The sequence below is a fragment of the Knufia obscura genome (genome assembly GCF_036327395.1).
Source record: "Knufia obscura strain CCFEE 5817 isolate CBS 148926 chromosome Unknown scaffold_13, whole genome shotgun sequence".
In the NCBI taxonomy this organism is placed as follows: Eukaryota; Fungi; Ascomycota; class Eurotiomycetes; order Chaetothyriales; family Trichomeriaceae; genus Knufia; species Knufia obscura.
Genome location: NW_027042699.1, coordinates 917,822 through 934,678, shown reverse-complemented (window position 1 = coordinate 934,678; position 16,857 = coordinate 917,822). Strand labels below are relative to the sequence as shown.

Here is a 16,857-nt window from a genome sequence, read left to right as displayed (position 1 = left end):
AGTATAACCACAGTGAGCTACAAAAAGACATGATGTCCATTCAGTTTCTGCAAAATAGCAAAAGAAGAGGCGAGGAATTGAACCTCAAGAAAATCATGAGCACTGAAATTTGGCAACCATGCCGGGTTGAGCTACTCTTCTGGACGACAATTTGTGTGCAATAGGACATGAACGTCTATGTTTGAATTTTGACTGTGGGAGCGACAGACCGAAGTGTGATAGCGCGGTACCAGACCTTGACTCATAGGCGATGCATGAGTCAAATTCAACGCTCTGAGCATGACCCTCGAATTATACACATACCTTGGCAGCTACATCAACAAGTCCAAGCACCGACCTGTCCATCTCGTCCACCCTCGACCAGGAAGCCGTCCTTGAGTCGGACCTCCTCCACGATACTCGTCGTCTTGCCTTCCATGCTGTCTTCCACAGTATGCGACACGCCAGCGCCCAAATCCCAATGTCGCCCGTCCGTTTTATCATATACCTTCACGACATCTTCGCCTGCTGCGGCCACGATATGCCGCGCGTCGAATTGCATGGATGTGATAGGATTGTCGTAGGCGTAGGCATCGTGTATTGTCCCGGTACGAAGATCCCAAATCTGGTAATGGGTTAGTGCGAAAACGAAAAGGAGAGGAGGAAATACATACTCGTATCGACCGATCAGCAGATCCCGTAACAAGATGTACATCATCAAACTGTAAACAGGTAACAGCACCGGTATGTCCTACCAGACTGCGATGAACTTGACCACTTCTTAGGTCCCACAGTCGAACCATACCATCTGCTGTTCCGCATGCAAGCGCAGCATCGAAGACTTGGAGTGCGCCCACAAAGTCAGCGTTTGTGTCTGTGCCTCTTCCTGTAGGACGCCAGGTGCTCTCTTCGGTAGATAAGGAAGCACTCGCTTGTGCTGCTGCCCAGAGGACATCAAGCGTTTGAATGCAGCGGCCTTTGACCAGATCCCATTGGCGTAGCGTCTTGTCAGCTGATCCGGAAACGAGGGTATCACCACGAATATGCAGGGCTGTGACCTCATCGACGTGCGCTTCGAGGGTGGTGAGATGGCAGTCGCTCATGGCATCGGGTGGTGGAGGTGGCGCCTCGTCTTCTCCCTCATTGCCGAAGCCCAACCCGTCGTCGTCCTCTTTGTTTACATTATGTTCGAATGGCTCATATTTCGCTCTCGAAATGTCCCATAGCCGGATTGTGGCATCGAGGGAGCCAGTCGCGACGATATTGTCCTCAACTTGCAAGCAACGCACAGATGCTGTGTGCCCCTCCAGGAAGCCCATACATCTGCCGAGATTGAGGTCCCAAACTCTGACTGTGTCGTCGAGAGACGATGTAACCATTGTGCCGAACGGAGCGTCAAAGTCCAACGCCGTGATGATATCGTTGTGAGCTGGGATGGTGCGTATGCTACTCCCTGGCTCAAGGTGTTCATGAAGGACTGGCATGCTCTTCCGCTTCGTGTATGTCGGCCTCCTCTTAGTTTTCGGCGACTTGGGAGACTTGACGGAGGGCAGCTTCTCGTAGATGGACTCGGACATGAAGCTCGCATCCATCGCTTGGTCTTCGGTTGGTGTGAGTTGTCCAGAGCCTGTTTCTAGTGTGGCCGTCGACGCTTCTAAATGTGCCACTGCTTCCTCGGCTTCTTGAACATCCTCAATCTGATTATCAAGCTGCAACAATTCCTGCTCAACTTCAACCTCTTCACCTTCCAGACCTGCCAGTCGGTCCAGCACGATCCTCCGCATTGCATTGAGGTTTGCAATCTTGTTGTCGATCTCTCTAATCTCGGAACTGCACATGTTCTTCCTTATGCCCATCATTTCGAGGCGGTGATTGGTATTGTTCCGCCTTTTCTTCAAGCTTGCTAGATTCGGCGGCCCATCTTCATCAAGGTCACCTGCACCAGCTGCAAGTAACTTCTGCCCGCGCCTTCTGTGACCTTTTCTGTGCTCCTTCTCATCCACCTCCGGCAGGCTTGCTTGGAAACCCTGAAACAGGCTGTAGCTGTGATCGGTCTCGGGTATATTGTGCAGCTGCTCATCACTGATGAAAGCTACCGCCCGATGGGCTATCTCGCTGGTGCTGATCTTACTTCTGACGAGCTCGGTAGGCGCGGTCTTGGTAAAGGACATCATGGATCGCTGCATGCCTGGCCGGCGCATCGACCGTTGTATCGAGGTCATGGCATTGTTGTAATGTGGTGTTGACGAGGCATCACCCATCAAGTGACTGGCTGTGGTTGTGACCTTCCGACCGAAAGCCTCGAGCTGACGTGTCTGATCACAGTGTTAGTAGATGCTGCTATGGGCAATGGTGGGTGTTGGTACATCGATAACAGCGCCGAGGATAGATTCATTGTCGCTGTCGTTTGCTCTTCGGGATTGCGACACATTTCGGCTGTGAGTGGCCATGCGAGTGAGGGACTGCGATGCCCGCGGTGGATGATGTTATATGTGGCAGATGATCAAGTCGCGTGCTGCTTGAGGCTCACGAGGAGATCCACAACAGCACGAGGCATGGACAGCGGAAGATCCCTGGCAAATCAAACATGACGTCGCCTGCACCAGTATGCGAGGCACAAAACAGTCAACAAATCACATCCACATCAGTTTTGTTCAGGCCTACGCAACATTTATGACTGCAGCACTGATACAAGAAGGAGATTAAGCCGGTATGTCTCACACGAGGAGGTCAAGTTTGCTGTATCTCACGGCGACAGCATGAGTGTTGCACTGCTTGCAAGTATGGACACAGCCATAGATCTATCCGACCCCTCCAAGGCACTGGATCTGGCAAATATTCGATTCCAGTTGATGTGAGCGGCTGATCCGAGACATTGCTTTACTGCGATACTGACCACGCTAGCCGCCTCGAAGACACAATCACCTTTCACCTCATCGAGCGAGTACAATTCCCCCTCAATGCCGCCATTTACAATCCCGAGACTCTTCCCATACCGACCAGCAATCTAGCACTTCCTCCTTCACTGTCCCTCGCAGACTACATGCTGTCCGAGACAGAGCGTCTACACTCCCTTGTCCGACGATATGATGCACCAGACGAATACCCCTTCTTCCCCCAAGTTCTCCAGAGACCCATGATGCAGCCGCTGAAGTACCCCAAAATCCTCCACGACAACAATGTCAATGTCAACTCCACCATCAAAGAGAAGTACATCGCAGAGATTCTCCCAGAAGCATGTCGAGACTTTGGACGGACTGATCGAGGTGAAACCAAAGAAAACTATGGCAGTGCTGCAACATGTGATATTGCTTGCCTGCAGGCGCTGAGCAGGAGGATACACTTTGGGAAGTTCGTGGCTGAGAGCAAGTTCCGTAAAGAGACAGATCGATTCGTCAAGCTGATCAAGGCCGAGGATCGAGAGGGTATAGACGATGCCATCACAGACGCCGCAGTCGAGAAGAAGGTACTGGAGAGACTGCGGTTGAAGGCTAAGACGTATGGTACAGACCCAGCTCTTGGTGGCTCGAAAGATGAGAAGATCAATGTTGAAGCTGTCGTCAAGATCTATGCTCAGGTTGTCATTCCGCTTACAAAAGTGGTCGAGGTCGAATACCTCATGCAGAGGTTGAAGGGTACTGAATGGGAGTGATTCAACCCTGCGGAGCAAGGTATTGTGCTACCTCTTTGACCGCGCCCTCAAACTTCGGCGCTTCGATAAGGATTGCATGACTTTGTGGTCGGATGCCCAGCTCTTGGAAAGCTCGCTTCGAATCTGAGTGACCATCATCTTGCTGAGTAGTGTAGTTGTACCCGCCAGAGCATATAGCATGCCGTTGCAATACCTCATCCTCTGCATGGAAGTAAAGAGGCTCGGGTGCGCCTGCAGCCCTTTTCTTCTTCTTCGGCCGATCATCCTCCTCATCTAACGCAGATGCGATTTCAGTGTAGGTCTTCGACAGGATCAGGTAGTGCGAGAACTGATATGGCTCTTTCTCTTCCAACGCCCATTGGATCTCCTCGAGCAACATGGTGTACATTGGAGGAACGACCTCGGCGGGAACATTGATGAGACGTTCGGTGAGGACTAGGCCGATGGACGGCACGGATGGTTGTGAGAGTAGCTCAGAGAGCTTTGCAAGAGCGGGATTTGAGTTCGCCCTGCTCTTGAGATACTGGATCAGAGTCTGCACGGCGGGGTTGTCCTTGTGCGCGTGCAGATTGATGACCGACAGAAATGCGTATGGGTCGGTCTCCTTGCCGTCGACCTTGACTGTCGAGCCGAGGAGGGGTTGTGCGAGAATGAGCTCTGTCAGTGCAGACAGGTCGAGCATGACTGAGTCGACGTCGAACAGTTGCTGCAGCAGTGACTTGATCCCATGAAAGTCGATGTCTGGCAGAGGGTCGAACCACTCGAACTCGACGTCCAGATTGTCAAAGTCCTCATCGTCGCTTCCTTCGGGTTCTTCCTTGAGCACTTTTTCGACGCCACCATTTTCTCGTTCTGCGATGACTTTCCTCTTCGCCATGGTGATTTATGTGATTGTAGGCTGCGACTCAGCTATCAGTAGAGCATCGCATTCGAGGCAGGCTGCTTCTCGATTACAACTCCGCCAACTTTTCTTATCGATAAGGCGCGTTCAAGCTAACCCGAAAACGTACGGCGGCGAGAACATGTCCATGAACTCGAGAAGGAACAGGTGACGCCAGGAAAACCAACATCTCTTGAGTTATTTGAGATACACAATGATTGACACCGAAGCCCTATGATTTTGACCTTTCGATAGCTGAAACAGCGCCAGCAGTGACTCGGTCGCTCCTTCCACGCTTGGGGTGAACCCGCGAGCGCATAAGTTCACTTTCATTCTCCCTGCACTTCAAACATCGAGGGCCGCGTTTTGCTCGCATATAGACGCGCTATAGTGCTACTTGACCATGATGATCGCTCTTCGAACTTGTCGTACACTTCTCAATCCTCGCGGACAACGCGTCAAACAGGCAGCAGACTGCTAGCGTCGTGCCAGCCTAGTGTTCATCAGCACTTTCCTCGGACAAAGCCCAATCTCAACATCATGCCATCTCAGGTCAACGACATGGCCGACACCATCAGGATCCTCGTCGCTACGGACAATCATGTCGGCTACAATGAACGGGACCCAGTCCGTGGAGATGACTCCTGGAAGTCCTTTCACGAAATAATGTGCTTAGCTAAGGAGAGAGACGTCGACATGGTCTTGCTTGGCGGTGACCTCTTCCACGAGAATGTGCCCTCGCGAAAGTCCTTATACAATGTCATGCGCTCCCTCCGAATGAACTGCTACGGAGACAAACCTTGTGAGCTCGAGCTTCTTAGCGATGGATCGGAACACTTCGATGCCTCTATTGGTCATGCCAACTATGAAGACACGAACATCAACGTGGCCATACCGGTCTTCTCGATCCACGGAAATCATGATGATCCTTCGGGTGACGGCCATTTCGCAGCTCTCGATATCCTCGAAATGTCCGGTCTAATCAACTATTTCGGCAGAGTACCTCAAAGTGACAACATCAAGGTCAGACCTCTCTGTTTTCAAAAGGGCACTACAAAGCTGGCCTTGTTCGGTTTGTCCAATGTAAGAGACGAGAGGATGTATCGGACCTTCAAAGAAGGGAAGGTGGAGTTTCAGCGGCCTGGTATACAACAGAAAGACTGGTACAATATGAGTGTCGTACATCAGAATCATGCAGCTCACACCTCCACCTCATATCTTCCAGAGAGTTTTCTACCAGATTGGCTAGATCTGGTTATCTGGGGTCATGAGCACGAATGCCTGATCGAACCAAGAACAAATGCAGAGATGGGCTTCAAAGTCATGCAACCAGGCTCATCAGTCGCAACGTCTCTCGCCCTGGGGGAAGCAGTCCCAAAACATGTCACGATCCTCAGCATAACGGGTCGAGAGATGAAATCAGATCCAATCCGGCTGCAGACGATCAGACCCTTCATCTACAAAGATATTGTGCTGGCTCAGCAGAAGGAAGTTGTCAAGCTCGCCGACAAGTCAGACAACTACAGGTCCAAGCTTACAGAATGGCTCATGGCGCAAGTCGAGGAGCTGATAGCAGAAGCAAAGCAGCAATGGCAAGAAGCTCAAGAAGAAGACCCTGACTACGATCCTGACGATCCTCGCGAACCTCCTCTGCCACTCATCCGTCTACGTGTCGAACACTCTGGGCCTGGTGGTATCACGAAATTTGAGGTTGAGAACCCGCAAAGATTCAGCAATCGCTTTAGTGGAAGAGTTGCAAACAGTCATGATGTCGTCCAGTTCCACATCAAGAAGAAGACTGCTCAGGCGAACCGACTCAAGGCTTCAGAAGAGCTGAAGGAACTGATGTCGAAGCCGGAGGTGGCAGAGAACATCAAAGTCGCAAAACTAGTCTCTGAATTCCTCAACGCGCAATCCTTGACTATCCTACCTCAGAACTACTTCGGCGATGCAGTGAACCAATACATCGACAAAGACGACAAGCATGCTATGGACCTCTTCATCAACGACTCACTCGCAAAGCAGATTCGATATCTGGTGACCATGAACGAAGAAGACCAAGGAGAGGAAGAAGAGGAGGATTTGGCAGCACATTTCGACGAATTCAGATCTCAGTTGGAAGACATGTTCAACAAGGGACAATTGAAGAACAGAGGTAGCAAGGCGAGGTACAAACCGAAGCCGGATAGTTGGGACAGTGATCTCGATGGAGACTGGGAAGATCAGCCTGCTGCATTGATTACTGTTGAGCAGAACTCTGATGAGGAGCTGTTCGACGAAGAGGTGGGCACACCGAAACCTGCTTCAGCCAAAGGGCGTGGTAGAGGAAGAGGTGCAAGAGGTGGTACTACGAGTACACGGGGACGAGGAGCAGCCACCCAGTCCACACGCGGCACCAAAACGGCCGCAATGAATGGTCGAGGGAAGGGTCGCAAAAAGGTCGAATCGGAGTCTGAAGAAGAAGACGAAGATGTGATCATGCTGGATGATGACGAAGAGGAGGCCGCAGACTCGGATTCGCAAGCTATGTTCTTCCCTGATGCGAAGTCGAGAATCAAGAACGCGGCCACAAATGGTGCAGCGAGCGCAAGAGGCTCAAGGGCAGGCAGTGTAGCTAGTAGCACCACAACCACCAAGCGGAAGATGCCATCGACAGCGGCAGCAGCACCATCTACGAGGAAGACACCAGCAAGAACTGCGGCACCAAGAGGAAAACAGAGTACGCTCACCTTTTCGACCAGTCAAGCGAGTGTTTTGGGCAACGGAGGGAAGAGTCAGAAAGTCGAGTTGAGTGATATTGAAGACGACGATGACGAGGATGCATTTGAGCCGGCCAGCACTTCCAGGAGTACAAGGAAGAGATAGCATGTCAACCAAGTCATGTCATGTAATGCAAATGTCGGAAATGAGATGAAGTGATGATCTGACCTCGCTGACTTCTGCGAGTTGCACATGCTGTTCTAAGTGTAGCCGAAGCGCTAAGCAGTTCGCAAGGAGGCTTCTTGCTCAAACCTATTGTACATCGTCTCTCGCGACCACGCGAGCCACGCGTACAAGCTCGATCACTCCTTCCTTCCATGCTTGACGGGTCACAAATCATGCAGTCGCTCATACTAGTTGGAGGCAACTCATCTCGCATGGGCAGTTCCAAATATGCGCTTCCATTGCCTATCAGCAATGCGAACGCTGACACTGAGCCCCTTCTCCTGCGACTGATAACCTGTCACCATCAATTCCAGCTAAGCACATCGAGACAGACGTCCACTGTCATCCTATCAGTACGTGACAGCACGCAAAGGAAGGAAGTCGAGCAAATGTTGAGCTCCTGCAGGCTGCCGGATGATCTCAGACTCGAGTTCGTGGTCGATAAACAAGTCGATTCTGGACCAGCCTCGGGACTGCTCGCTGCTCATCTATTCGACAGACATTTTACCTGGCTTGTCACCGGTTGTGACTACCCCATGATCGAGCCAGCGACACTACAACAGCTGTTTGACGCCCACATCCGAAAGCCTGCAGTAGTAACTTGCTTCATCAATGATCAAGGTTTTTCCGAACCTCTACTGGCAATATGGACGCCAGCAGCTTTGCTTGCACTCGAGGAAATGGTGCAGTCTGCTGAACCGACCGGTCGCAAGCTGGGCCCCAACCAAGCTATCCGGAGACTTGAGAAAATGCCAGCTTTCGAACATACTGTAACGAAAGATGATGACCATTCGAACGTCTGCTACGTGAAGCCCAGCAATCCACTTTGGATAAGAAACGTCAATACGCCGCAGGACTGGACAGATGTGCAAGCAATTCTGAAAGTGGAAGACGACAATCCTCCTTGAAATATAGTCACAAAGAATATGCCAGAAGCTCATCGCCAGGGTGTACCTCACTTATACCAGCAGAGATCACAACCCAGCAATCCGCCTGCACAATACTATTCAGCTTGTACGACGCTTGGTCATCAAGGATATCTACTGCCGAATTGTCGCTCCCAGACCGCTTAGCCAACCAAAACACCGTCATGTCTCGAGGTTTCCGTCTGCATGTTCCAAGACTCACTCGAACTGTGCTACCACCATAGCATGCGAAGTTGTTCTCAAGGCTTGGGGCTTCGCCGTCATTGCCACGGCGCAAGGGCTGCTGAATACGCTCAGAGCACGAACTCAAGGACAACACGTATGGGAGCACGAAGAATCTGAGCGTTACAGCAGCAGCCAGAGGATTGCCAGGTGCACCGAAGAACGTAATTTGCCGTCTGCCTGGGCTTGGTCGCTTCCCTGATTGAGTGTCAAGGGTCCCAAACAAAACAGGTGCTCCAGGTCGCATCCTTGCACCATGAAATTTGATACGACCTTTCAGTCTGGTTTCTACCACCTCTCGAACCAAGTCATATCGTCCCCTCGATACGCCGCCTGATGTCACAATTATGTCCAAATCCTTCGTGTCAATTGCGGTCATCAGCTTCTCGGTCAAAGCGTCCTCGTTGTCCCCAGCAATGCCGAGATGGATGACCTTAGCAGAAGGACATGCACTCCTCAGAGTGGAGATCAGATATGGTCCGTTTGAGTCTGGAATGCGTTGCTTATCCAACTCTGCGCGCTTGGAGCAAAGACACCTCTGGGAACTGTCAACGATCTCAGAGCCTGTTGAGAGAATACCTATCCGCAGATGCTTGGCAGGCACGTTCATTTGTCGTTCGTTGATCACCTCCTTGGATGGCCTCAAGACCTCAATGTCAACCACTCCAAGACTTGCAAGCGCAGCGATATGCTTCGGTCGGATGATGTCCCCTTCCTCAACGACTACCGTGCCTTCCTTGATATCACTACCTGCCGGTCGCCTATGCTGAAAAGAATTCACTGGCTTCCTGAGAAGGATGTGTCGCGAAACCACCGAACGATCAGCGGACCAATCTTCGCCGACAACCACGTCCTCGACCTTGACCACTGAGTCTAGAAAAGACATCGAGTTCTCCGGAAAACGAGCTCCAGTCATAATTTCCACACACACGCTCGCTGGTCTCAAATCGCCATCGTGCCATTTCAGGTTCGGACTGTCACCAGCAGCGATATAGTCTACAACCCGGAGCAGCAACGGATTTTCCTCGCTAGCTGTGAGAGTACTGCTGGAGCATACTGCATAGCCGTCCATAGCAGAAGTGTCATGCTGTGGTGTTGATTGTGACGCAACGACCCTGGTAGCAGACCTTCTATTCAGCGCATCGAGAAGAGCTATTTTGGACCTTTCAGGCGCGAGCTGATCTGTATCAGTCCAAGGCTCTGTCACTGGCATGCACGTCGGTATGACCCTTTCGTCCCCTTCAAAGATAGCATGCTCACAGGCAGTATCCCGAACAATGGCTAAGGCATCATCGTACGAGATCAACTTGTCGTCAAGCTTCCCAGTCTTCGCAGAGCCGAAGGACATACTCATCGTTGTATGTCCACGATCAGTTGGGGAAGCCTGCCTGGCTCATATGCCCTCCGGAGCTTGGAACCTGATGCAGAAATTCACAATCGACCTTCATGTACGATGTCACCTTTCAAGATGCCGTTACCACTGGTAACGGATGGCTGAGTTTCTTCTTCACATAAACCATTTCCACTCTGCTACATGCCCCTCTGCAGCTCGAGCTACCATAGTGGGCATCCTTCAACGGGTTTCGCGGACAATGAGTGAGCAAATAGCGGTGCATCTTTTAGTCTTTTACGTCACAAGCGGAACTCTAACGGGAGTTTTGTAGAGAAAACCGGCAACGTCTTATATTTCCGCACCTGTGCAGTGCAAGTTGGAGCGCAGATAGTTGCCGTACTTCTGCTCAACCTGGCAAGCTTGGTCAACGATCACTCATCAAAATGGGCAGAAGCGTTCCGGGGAAATGCAGCATCCCTGCAAGTGAAGAATACAACAAATAAACGACACCGGATATCGAACCCGAGGTTCGCTTTTGGCTTTACGCTAGAGTGCTTACAGGAAACAGACGACCCACATTGAAGTCCACTGTTCAGCGCAGCCCACCAATTCCACAATAGCTATTTCACATACCTTGCGTCGACCGCTGCTTGAAGTTTGACACTCGGAAGGACACAGCTCTACACACGAGCACAGCGACCATGGGTTCGATGAACTATTCTACTCGGGATGCTGTCGAGGACATCTGGGGGCCTCGCAAAGGCTACAAAGGTACGTGGCCCTCGAGAGTAGACGCGAACTACGATGAAGAGCCTGAAAAATGGGTTACAAGCGCCTGTGTCATGTGCTCGAACGGATGTGGCCTGGACATCGGAGTCAAAGATGGAAAGATTGTGGGCGTTCGAGGTCGGGAGATAGATCGAGTCAACCACGGTCGTCTTGGTCCAAAAGGTTTGTACTCTTGGAGATCACTCAGTCATCCCGACCGGTTGAAGTATCCAATGATTCGAAAACATGGCAAGCTTGAACGAGCAACATGGGACGAAGCTATGAGCTTGATCGTGGAACGCACGAAGAACATCCAGGAACGTCTCACCAATCATGGAATCGGCTTCTACACAACTGGTCAGCTCTTTCTCGAAGAGTATTACGCATTGGCCATGGTCGGTAAGGCAGGGCTCAACACCTTGCACATGGACGGAAACACTCGTCTATGCACAGCTACAGCAGCAGCGTCGATGAGAGAGAATTTCGGATCGGATGGTCAGCCCGGTTCATACACTGACATCGACCACACATCGTGTATCATGCTGGTTGGTCACAATATGAGCGCCACTCAGACCGTCTTGTGGTCGAGAATTCTCGATAGACTGGCAGGTCCTGATCCACCGCAGATCATTGTGATTGATCCACGGAAGTCGAACAGTGCAAAGAAGGCTACGTTACACCTCGCCCCTCGAATTGGCACAAATTGCGCCCTGCTCAATGGCATCGAACATCTGCTCTTCAAGAAGGGTTATATCAACGAGGAATTTGTCAGCAAGCATGTTGTCAATCGTGAAAAGCTCGCCAACGTTGTCAAAGAATACCCTCCTGATGTTGTTTCGAAAATCACTGGCGTGCCCGAAGCAGACATCGAAAGGGCAGCGGATATTCTGGGGAAAACGCCTTCACTGCTGTCAACAGCCCTCCAGGGTGTCTATCAGTCCAATCAAGCCACTGCCTCAGCATGTCAAATCAATAACATCAACCTCCTCCTCGGCCACATCGGGAAACCAGGCTCCGGAATCTTCCAGATGAATGGTCAGCCCACTGCGCAAAACAATCGCGAGGCCGGCTGTGATGGAGAATTTCCAGGTTTTCGAAATTTCCTTAACCCAAATCACATGCAGGAACTTGCTGATCTCTGGAATATCGAACTCACGAGACTACCCCACTGGAACCAGCCAACTCATATCGAGAACATGATGACATACATCGACAGCGGTTTGATTGAAATGTTATGGGTTAACGGTACAAATCCGTTGGTGTCATTGCCAAATTTGCCAAAAGTCCGTGAGACTCTCACCAAGCAGGGTCTTTTCTTGGTCGTGCAAGACATATTCCCAAATGAGACAACAGCGATAGCTGACGTGGTATTGCCGGCAGCCGCTTGGGGTGAGAAAACAGGTTGTTTTACAAATGTCGATAGAACTGTGCACATCTCACACAAGGCTGTAGAGCCACCTGGAGAAGCCAAGGCTGACATGGACATCTTCATCGACTTTGGTGAGCGAATGGACTTCAAAGGCAAAGATGGCTCACCACTGTTTTCGTTCAAGACGCCGGAAGAGGCCTTCAAGGCATGGCAAGGAGTATCCAAAGGACGACCCTGCGACTACAGTGGCATGTCTTACGAGAAGCTATCACAAGGAACAGGCATACAGTGGCCTTGTAACGAAGAGCATCCCAATGGCACAGAACGTCTCTTCAGTGACGGGAAATTCTTCACCGATACGGAATACTGCGAAGATTTCGGCCACGATCTCGAGACAGGTGCACCAGTCACAAAAGCACAGTATGAGGCTGTCAACCCAGGCGGAAGAGCCATCCTCAAAGAATGTCACTACTTACCCGAGACTGAAGCAACCAATGATGAATATCCGCTCCAGCTCAGCACAGGTCGTCGGACCAGACACTTCCACACCCGGACGAAAACGGGTCGAACGAAGGAGCTTCAAGATGCGGATCCAGACAACTACATCCAGATCTCCGAGCACGACGCCAAGCATCTTGACATCCAAGAAGGAGACATGGTCCTTGCCGAAAGTCGTCGAGGTAAGATCGAGGTCGTAGCTCGAGTCGGCGACATCCAGGTCGGACAAGTCTTCACACCCATGCACTACGGTTACTTCGACACCCACGATGGTCGGGCCCGTGCTGCTAACGAACTTACTCAAGAACGATGGGATCCCGTGTCGAAACAGCCAATGTTCAAATCTGGCGCTGTGCGAGTCACCAAGATCCCACCGGGTGAAGTCAAGATTCACGCTCCGGAACAGCAAACACCCACAGTCAAGAACCTTGAGCAGCAGAGCTCGAAATTTGATGACCCAGGTGATGTCCACGGAGACGAGAAACTGGAGCGTATGCTGGAGTACTGGCTCGGCGCGACTTTCACATCCTTTGACACCCTTCAAGACATCTGCGACCATATCATCCCTCGCGTCAAAGGCGTGGACTTCGAGATCGGCGCTGGCATGTCAGTCATGCACCGCATTACCACAGCGTGTATCGATAAGCTGAAACCCATCACCGAAAAGTACGAAATTAATGAGCAACTCGGCCATGATGTTTCCACAGGCCTCAAAGACCGACTATTCCCGGAGGCGATCATGGACCTCTCCGGCAGTCCGGCCTACGATGTCCTCATCGTGCTACAGAGCTTCTATCTCTTTCTTGGCCATATCGAAGCTCACTTGTTTGCGTTGCAGCCGACGAGTCAGGCGGCGTGGGATAAGGATTTCAACGAGTGTATCAAGTTCTTGACGGAGCAGAACGAGAAGATGCAGGCATGGACGAAACAGCAGTTGCACAGTCGAGGCCCGCAGACGCTTCTTGTACCATGTAAGCAGGCTGTAGGTCTACGAGAACGAATTGAGAAGAGACAGCGAAGGGATCAGGAGGGACAAAACATGCCGTGATTATGTTGAGATTCCTCTTTGTCAATCCACTCGATTCTAGCTTCTGGTAGGCTCGGTGGGTAATCTTTCCAAAGCGCTCTATCTCCGCTGACTTTCGTCTTGATGGATGCTGCAATGTATGTAGATTTACCAGCTAGTGTTCTACTCCGGGCCGAGACACGCAGACTTCTCCTCATTAGCCTCTTCATACCACAACGCCGAATCAATCAGTTGCTCTTTAGTGCCCCGCCTCCTTGCTCAACGCCTCCCTCAACACCCCCTCATCCCTCGGCACCATCCTCACCCTATACCTCCTCGGCACACTAACCAGCTGCGTCTGATCCTCCACACCCCTCACAGGATGCGTATTCACCTCCCCGCCATCAACCCCCACCGCCTCACACCCCTCAACACTAAACGCACTAATCAACCGAACATAAATCAAATACATCTCCCGATTCGCCAACAAACTCCCCGCACACATCCGATACCCCAGTCCATACGTAAACAGCGGCGCATCCGGTTTCTCGAGCCAGCGTTCGGGGCGGAATGTGAGGGCATCGGATTCGGAGCCCCAGACCTCGGGGTCCATGTTACAGGCCCATGCGTTTAGGAAAACGACTGTGCCGGTGGGGATTGTTGCGTTGGGGGTGAATGTTGATGTTATGGGTTTCGTTGATGCGCGTGGGAGGGACAGGCGGAGAACGGTGTAATAGCGCAGGAATTCCTTGATTAGGGCGACGATGTAGGGGATTGATTGGTCGTCGTTTGAGTCACAGAGGATACCCTGCACAGTGGCTGGGTAGACTGCTCGGATCTCGTGCAAAGCTTTGGCTTGGATCTCGGGGTGTTCGGCGAGAAGGGCCATACTCCATGCGACGAGGGTGGTTAGGGTGTCGAGACCGCCGGAGAGCATGGTGAGGGATATACTTGTTAGTTCCTCCTTGTTTAGTTTCGCTTCTTTGTCGAGGATGACGTTGGCTTGGATGCAGGGTTGGTGTGTGCCGTTTGACATTCGTTCGTCGAGATCGTTGTTGAGTTTGGTTAGGTATGTGTCTCGGCGTCGACGCATTTCACGAGCTTTGGCAGAGCCGAAACTGAAGGGGTTAAGGCGCAGAATGGGGATGTAATCCTGGAGATTCCCCGTTGTGGATCTGAATTTACTGACTTCCTCCTCGACGTATGTGATTTCGTTGAAGAATTGGTCGGATTGTGAGGCTATGCGCGTGCCCCAGTTTAAGGTGAGTGCGAGGGAGAGACTGAGTCGTTGGATCATGGGCATTGGATCCACGAGTTTCGTGCCTGCTTCTCCATATTCGAGGAATTCTCGGACGAAAGCACGTGTTTCGACGTCGATGTGTGGGATGTACGTTGCTATACTCGGTTTATTGAGCGCGCTTGCTGCACCCTTTCGACGACGTTTGAGGGATTCAGAGAAGGGGGATGTCCCGACTGTTGTTCCTGCTGTGCTGCTGACGACCTTGTGGAAGGTGTAGAACTCCGGACGCGAACTTAGAGCTTGGCTGTTTGCGCCGAAGATCTCGCGGGCTGAGGCGGCACTGTTAATGACAACTACGGGGATATTGCCGAGCATGATTTGGTAGACGGGGCCGTATTTTTGGGACCATAGACGATATTGCTCGGCGGCGTTGACGCGGATTTGGTGGATGTTGCCTACTATGGGGAGGCCGGGTGGGCCGGTGATACCTGGTATTCGTGCCTTGGAGCGCTGGAGTTCTGTGATGGCGATGTAGGCTAGTGTGACGCTGAGTAGGGCAGTGAGAGTGAAGATGAGAGGGTGTTCGAGTGAGTAGCTGGCTAGCGAGCCGAGGAGGGTGTCAATTGCCATTGTGGTGGGCAGTATTCTCTCGCTTAGGTGCTCAGAAAGGCGAGGGTTGTGAAGAGGTCGAATGGCTGATGTCTTCGTCGAGGCGGACCCCTTTGACTGGATGTGGCCTTGTCGGAGGAGGAATAGTAGTTCTCGCTTCGGTGTCAAAGTTGATCGGTGTATCACTGATGCACCAGGTAAGGTCCCACGTGGTTGACGGGTGGCTGCTGTTGTCACCACCAGCCTGTATTCGTGATAGCAGAGAAGTTAGCTAGGGTACCCTGCTCGGTAATCAGCTTGACAGTTTTGATATCGAAGACGAAGGCATCAAGAGGTGTTTGAACCAAAAGAAGATGTATTAAGGCTCATGATGTGCCGAAGCAGAAGAACAGCGATGGTACCGATGTGCTCTGCTTCATGCAACATCGTGGACACTTTCGTGCTGGAACGCCACCCCGCAGCACCTGGGGTTGGTGGTTGTGGGGCAAGAGACAAGGGTTGGAAGGTCAGTGCGGAACGCGACCGCGATCGTACGCGGAAAGGATAGAAATGTAGCAGAAAGACGTTTTTCGTGAAAGGCGTGCTCTTTTGTATCTGGGAACTCATTCATTGGTCGAACGTGGTTTGTACGCCCCTGTCCTGGATCCAAGAAGCATTACACATACTCTTGTCGTTGAGGTTGATATTTCTTCGTGGCAGGCTTCATGGCGTCGTCTCTGGAAGCGGCGCCTTATCGATGAAGTGCTGCAAGAATTTCGGTCCGGCCAAATGATCAGTGACACCAGGAATCGCATTCTGCCAATACAGATTGCCGGCAGTGCTCGCATCAGTAAGCTTCTTCGCATACCCTGTCCCGCGCTCAAAGTGCTTTCCGTGCTCGGTTTCCTTGACTGTGCCTTCAAGGACTTTACCCATCAGGAACTGCTCATCGATCGTGCCAACGAAGATGATCACATCTTTTGGCATATCATGGTTGAACCAGGCCAGACTGCTTCCGCACTTTGAGCAAAAGGCTCGTTTGGTGCCTGGACTGGACTCGTATTGGGCGAAGGACTCGAAAGTGTCCCAGTCAGGTGAAATCTGGGTTTTCTCGACGACCAAATCGGTTGAGAAGAGGCAGCCTGTCCATTTGCGACACATGCTGCATTGGCAGGTTCCGATCTGATGAGTTTAGAGGAGAACTGTCGATTGTTTGGTGGTTGCTTACCATTGGTGGCCATGCACTTCCTTCGTCGAATAAGATCTCATATCTGATGGCACCACAGAGGCAGCCGCCAGTGATCTTTTCTGGGTGTTCAGAGGACATCTTGGTAGGTTGAGTTTATGCTAATTCGTTGTAATGTGTACAGAAGCTTGTTGTAGACCAGCTTGGTGTTGGCGCTTCTCTTGCTGGCTCTGGACACTTTGAGGCGCTGAGTTTGCTGGCTAACTTGAACACTGTATGCTGGAG

General features: G+C 51.6%; 8 protein-coding genes across 8 annotated transcripts; 3 read left to right on the top strand and 5 right to left on the bottom strand.

Annotated features, from left to right (window-relative positions):
- Positions 1 to 316: 316 nt before the first annotated feature.
- MDV1 (Mitochondrial fission protein) lies at positions 317 to 2,429 on the bottom strand (the record flags this gene model as incomplete). Its single annotated transcript, XM_064877909.1, has 3 exons — positions 317 to 604; positions 654 to 2,294; positions 2,346 to 2,429. 3 exons carry the CDS (start codon positions 2,427 to 2,429, stop codon positions 317 to 319), a joined length of 2,013 nt encoding a protein of 670 aa, XP_064726634.1.
- A 309-nt stretch (positions 2,430 to 2,738) lies between these two features.
- On the top strand, positions 2,739 to 3,631 carry ARO7 (chorismate mutase aro7; the record flags this gene model as incomplete). Its single annotated transcript, XM_064877908.1, has 2 exons — positions 2,739 to 2,833; positions 2,884 to 3,631. The coding sequence occupies 2 exons, from the start codon at positions 2,739 to 2,741 to the stop codon at positions 3,629 to 3,631; spliced, it is 843 nt and encodes a 280-aa protein (XP_064726633.1).
- Positions 3,632 to 3,658: 27 nt separating this feature from the next.
- BCP1 (Mss4p nuclear export) lies at positions 3,659 to 4,508 on the bottom strand (the record flags this gene model as incomplete). The annotated part of the gene is made up of 2 exons (XM_064877907.1): positions 3,659 to 3,769; positions 3,825 to 4,508. 2 exons carry the CDS (start codon positions 4,506 to 4,508, stop codon positions 3,659 to 3,661), a joined length of 795 nt encoding a protein of 264 aa, XP_064726632.1.
- A 543-nt stretch (positions 4,509 to 5,051) lies between these two features.
- Positions 5,052 to 7,376, top strand: MRE11 (meiotic recombination; the record flags this gene model as incomplete). Its single annotated transcript, XM_064877906.1, has 1 exon — positions 5,052 to 7,376. The coding sequence occupies one exon, from the start codon at positions 5,052 to 5,054 to the stop codon at positions 7,374 to 7,376; it is 2,325 nt and encodes a 774-aa protein (XP_064726631.1).
- Positions 7,377 to 8,351: 975 nt separating this feature from the next.
- On the bottom strand, positions 8,352 to 9,938 carry PMZ80_009511 (uncharacterized protein; the record flags this gene model as incomplete). The annotated part of the gene is made up of 1 exon (XM_064877905.1): positions 8,352 to 9,938. The coding sequence occupies one exon, from the start codon at positions 9,936 to 9,938 to the stop codon at positions 8,352 to 8,354; it is 1,587 nt and encodes a 528-aa protein (XP_064726630.1).
- Positions 9,939 to 10,618: 680 nt separating this feature from the next.
- On the top strand, positions 10,619 to 13,600 carry PMZ80_009510 (uncharacterized protein; the record flags this gene model as incomplete). The annotated part of the gene is made up of 1 exon (XM_064877904.1): positions 10,619 to 13,600. One exon carries the CDS (start codon positions 10,619 to 10,621, stop codon positions 13,598 to 13,600), a length of 2,982 nt encoding a protein of 993 aa, XP_064726629.1.
- Positions 13,601 to 13,817: 217 nt separating this feature from the next.
- Positions 13,818 to 15,428, bottom strand: PMZ80_009509 (uncharacterized protein; the record flags this gene model as incomplete). Its single annotated transcript, XM_064877903.1, has 1 exon — positions 13,818 to 15,428. One exon carries the CDS (start codon positions 15,426 to 15,428, stop codon positions 13,818 to 13,820), a length of 1,611 nt encoding a protein of 536 aa, XP_064726628.1.
- Positions 15,429 to 16,109: 681 nt separating this feature from the next.
- Positions 16,110 to 16,713, bottom strand: PMZ80_009508 (uncharacterized protein; the record flags this gene model as incomplete). The annotated part of the gene is made up of 2 exons (XM_064877902.1): positions 16,110 to 16,568; positions 16,615 to 16,713. 2 exons carry the CDS (start codon positions 16,711 to 16,713, stop codon positions 16,110 to 16,112), a joined length of 558 nt encoding a protein of 185 aa, XP_064726627.1.
- Positions 16,714 to 16,857: the final 144 nt, after the last annotated feature.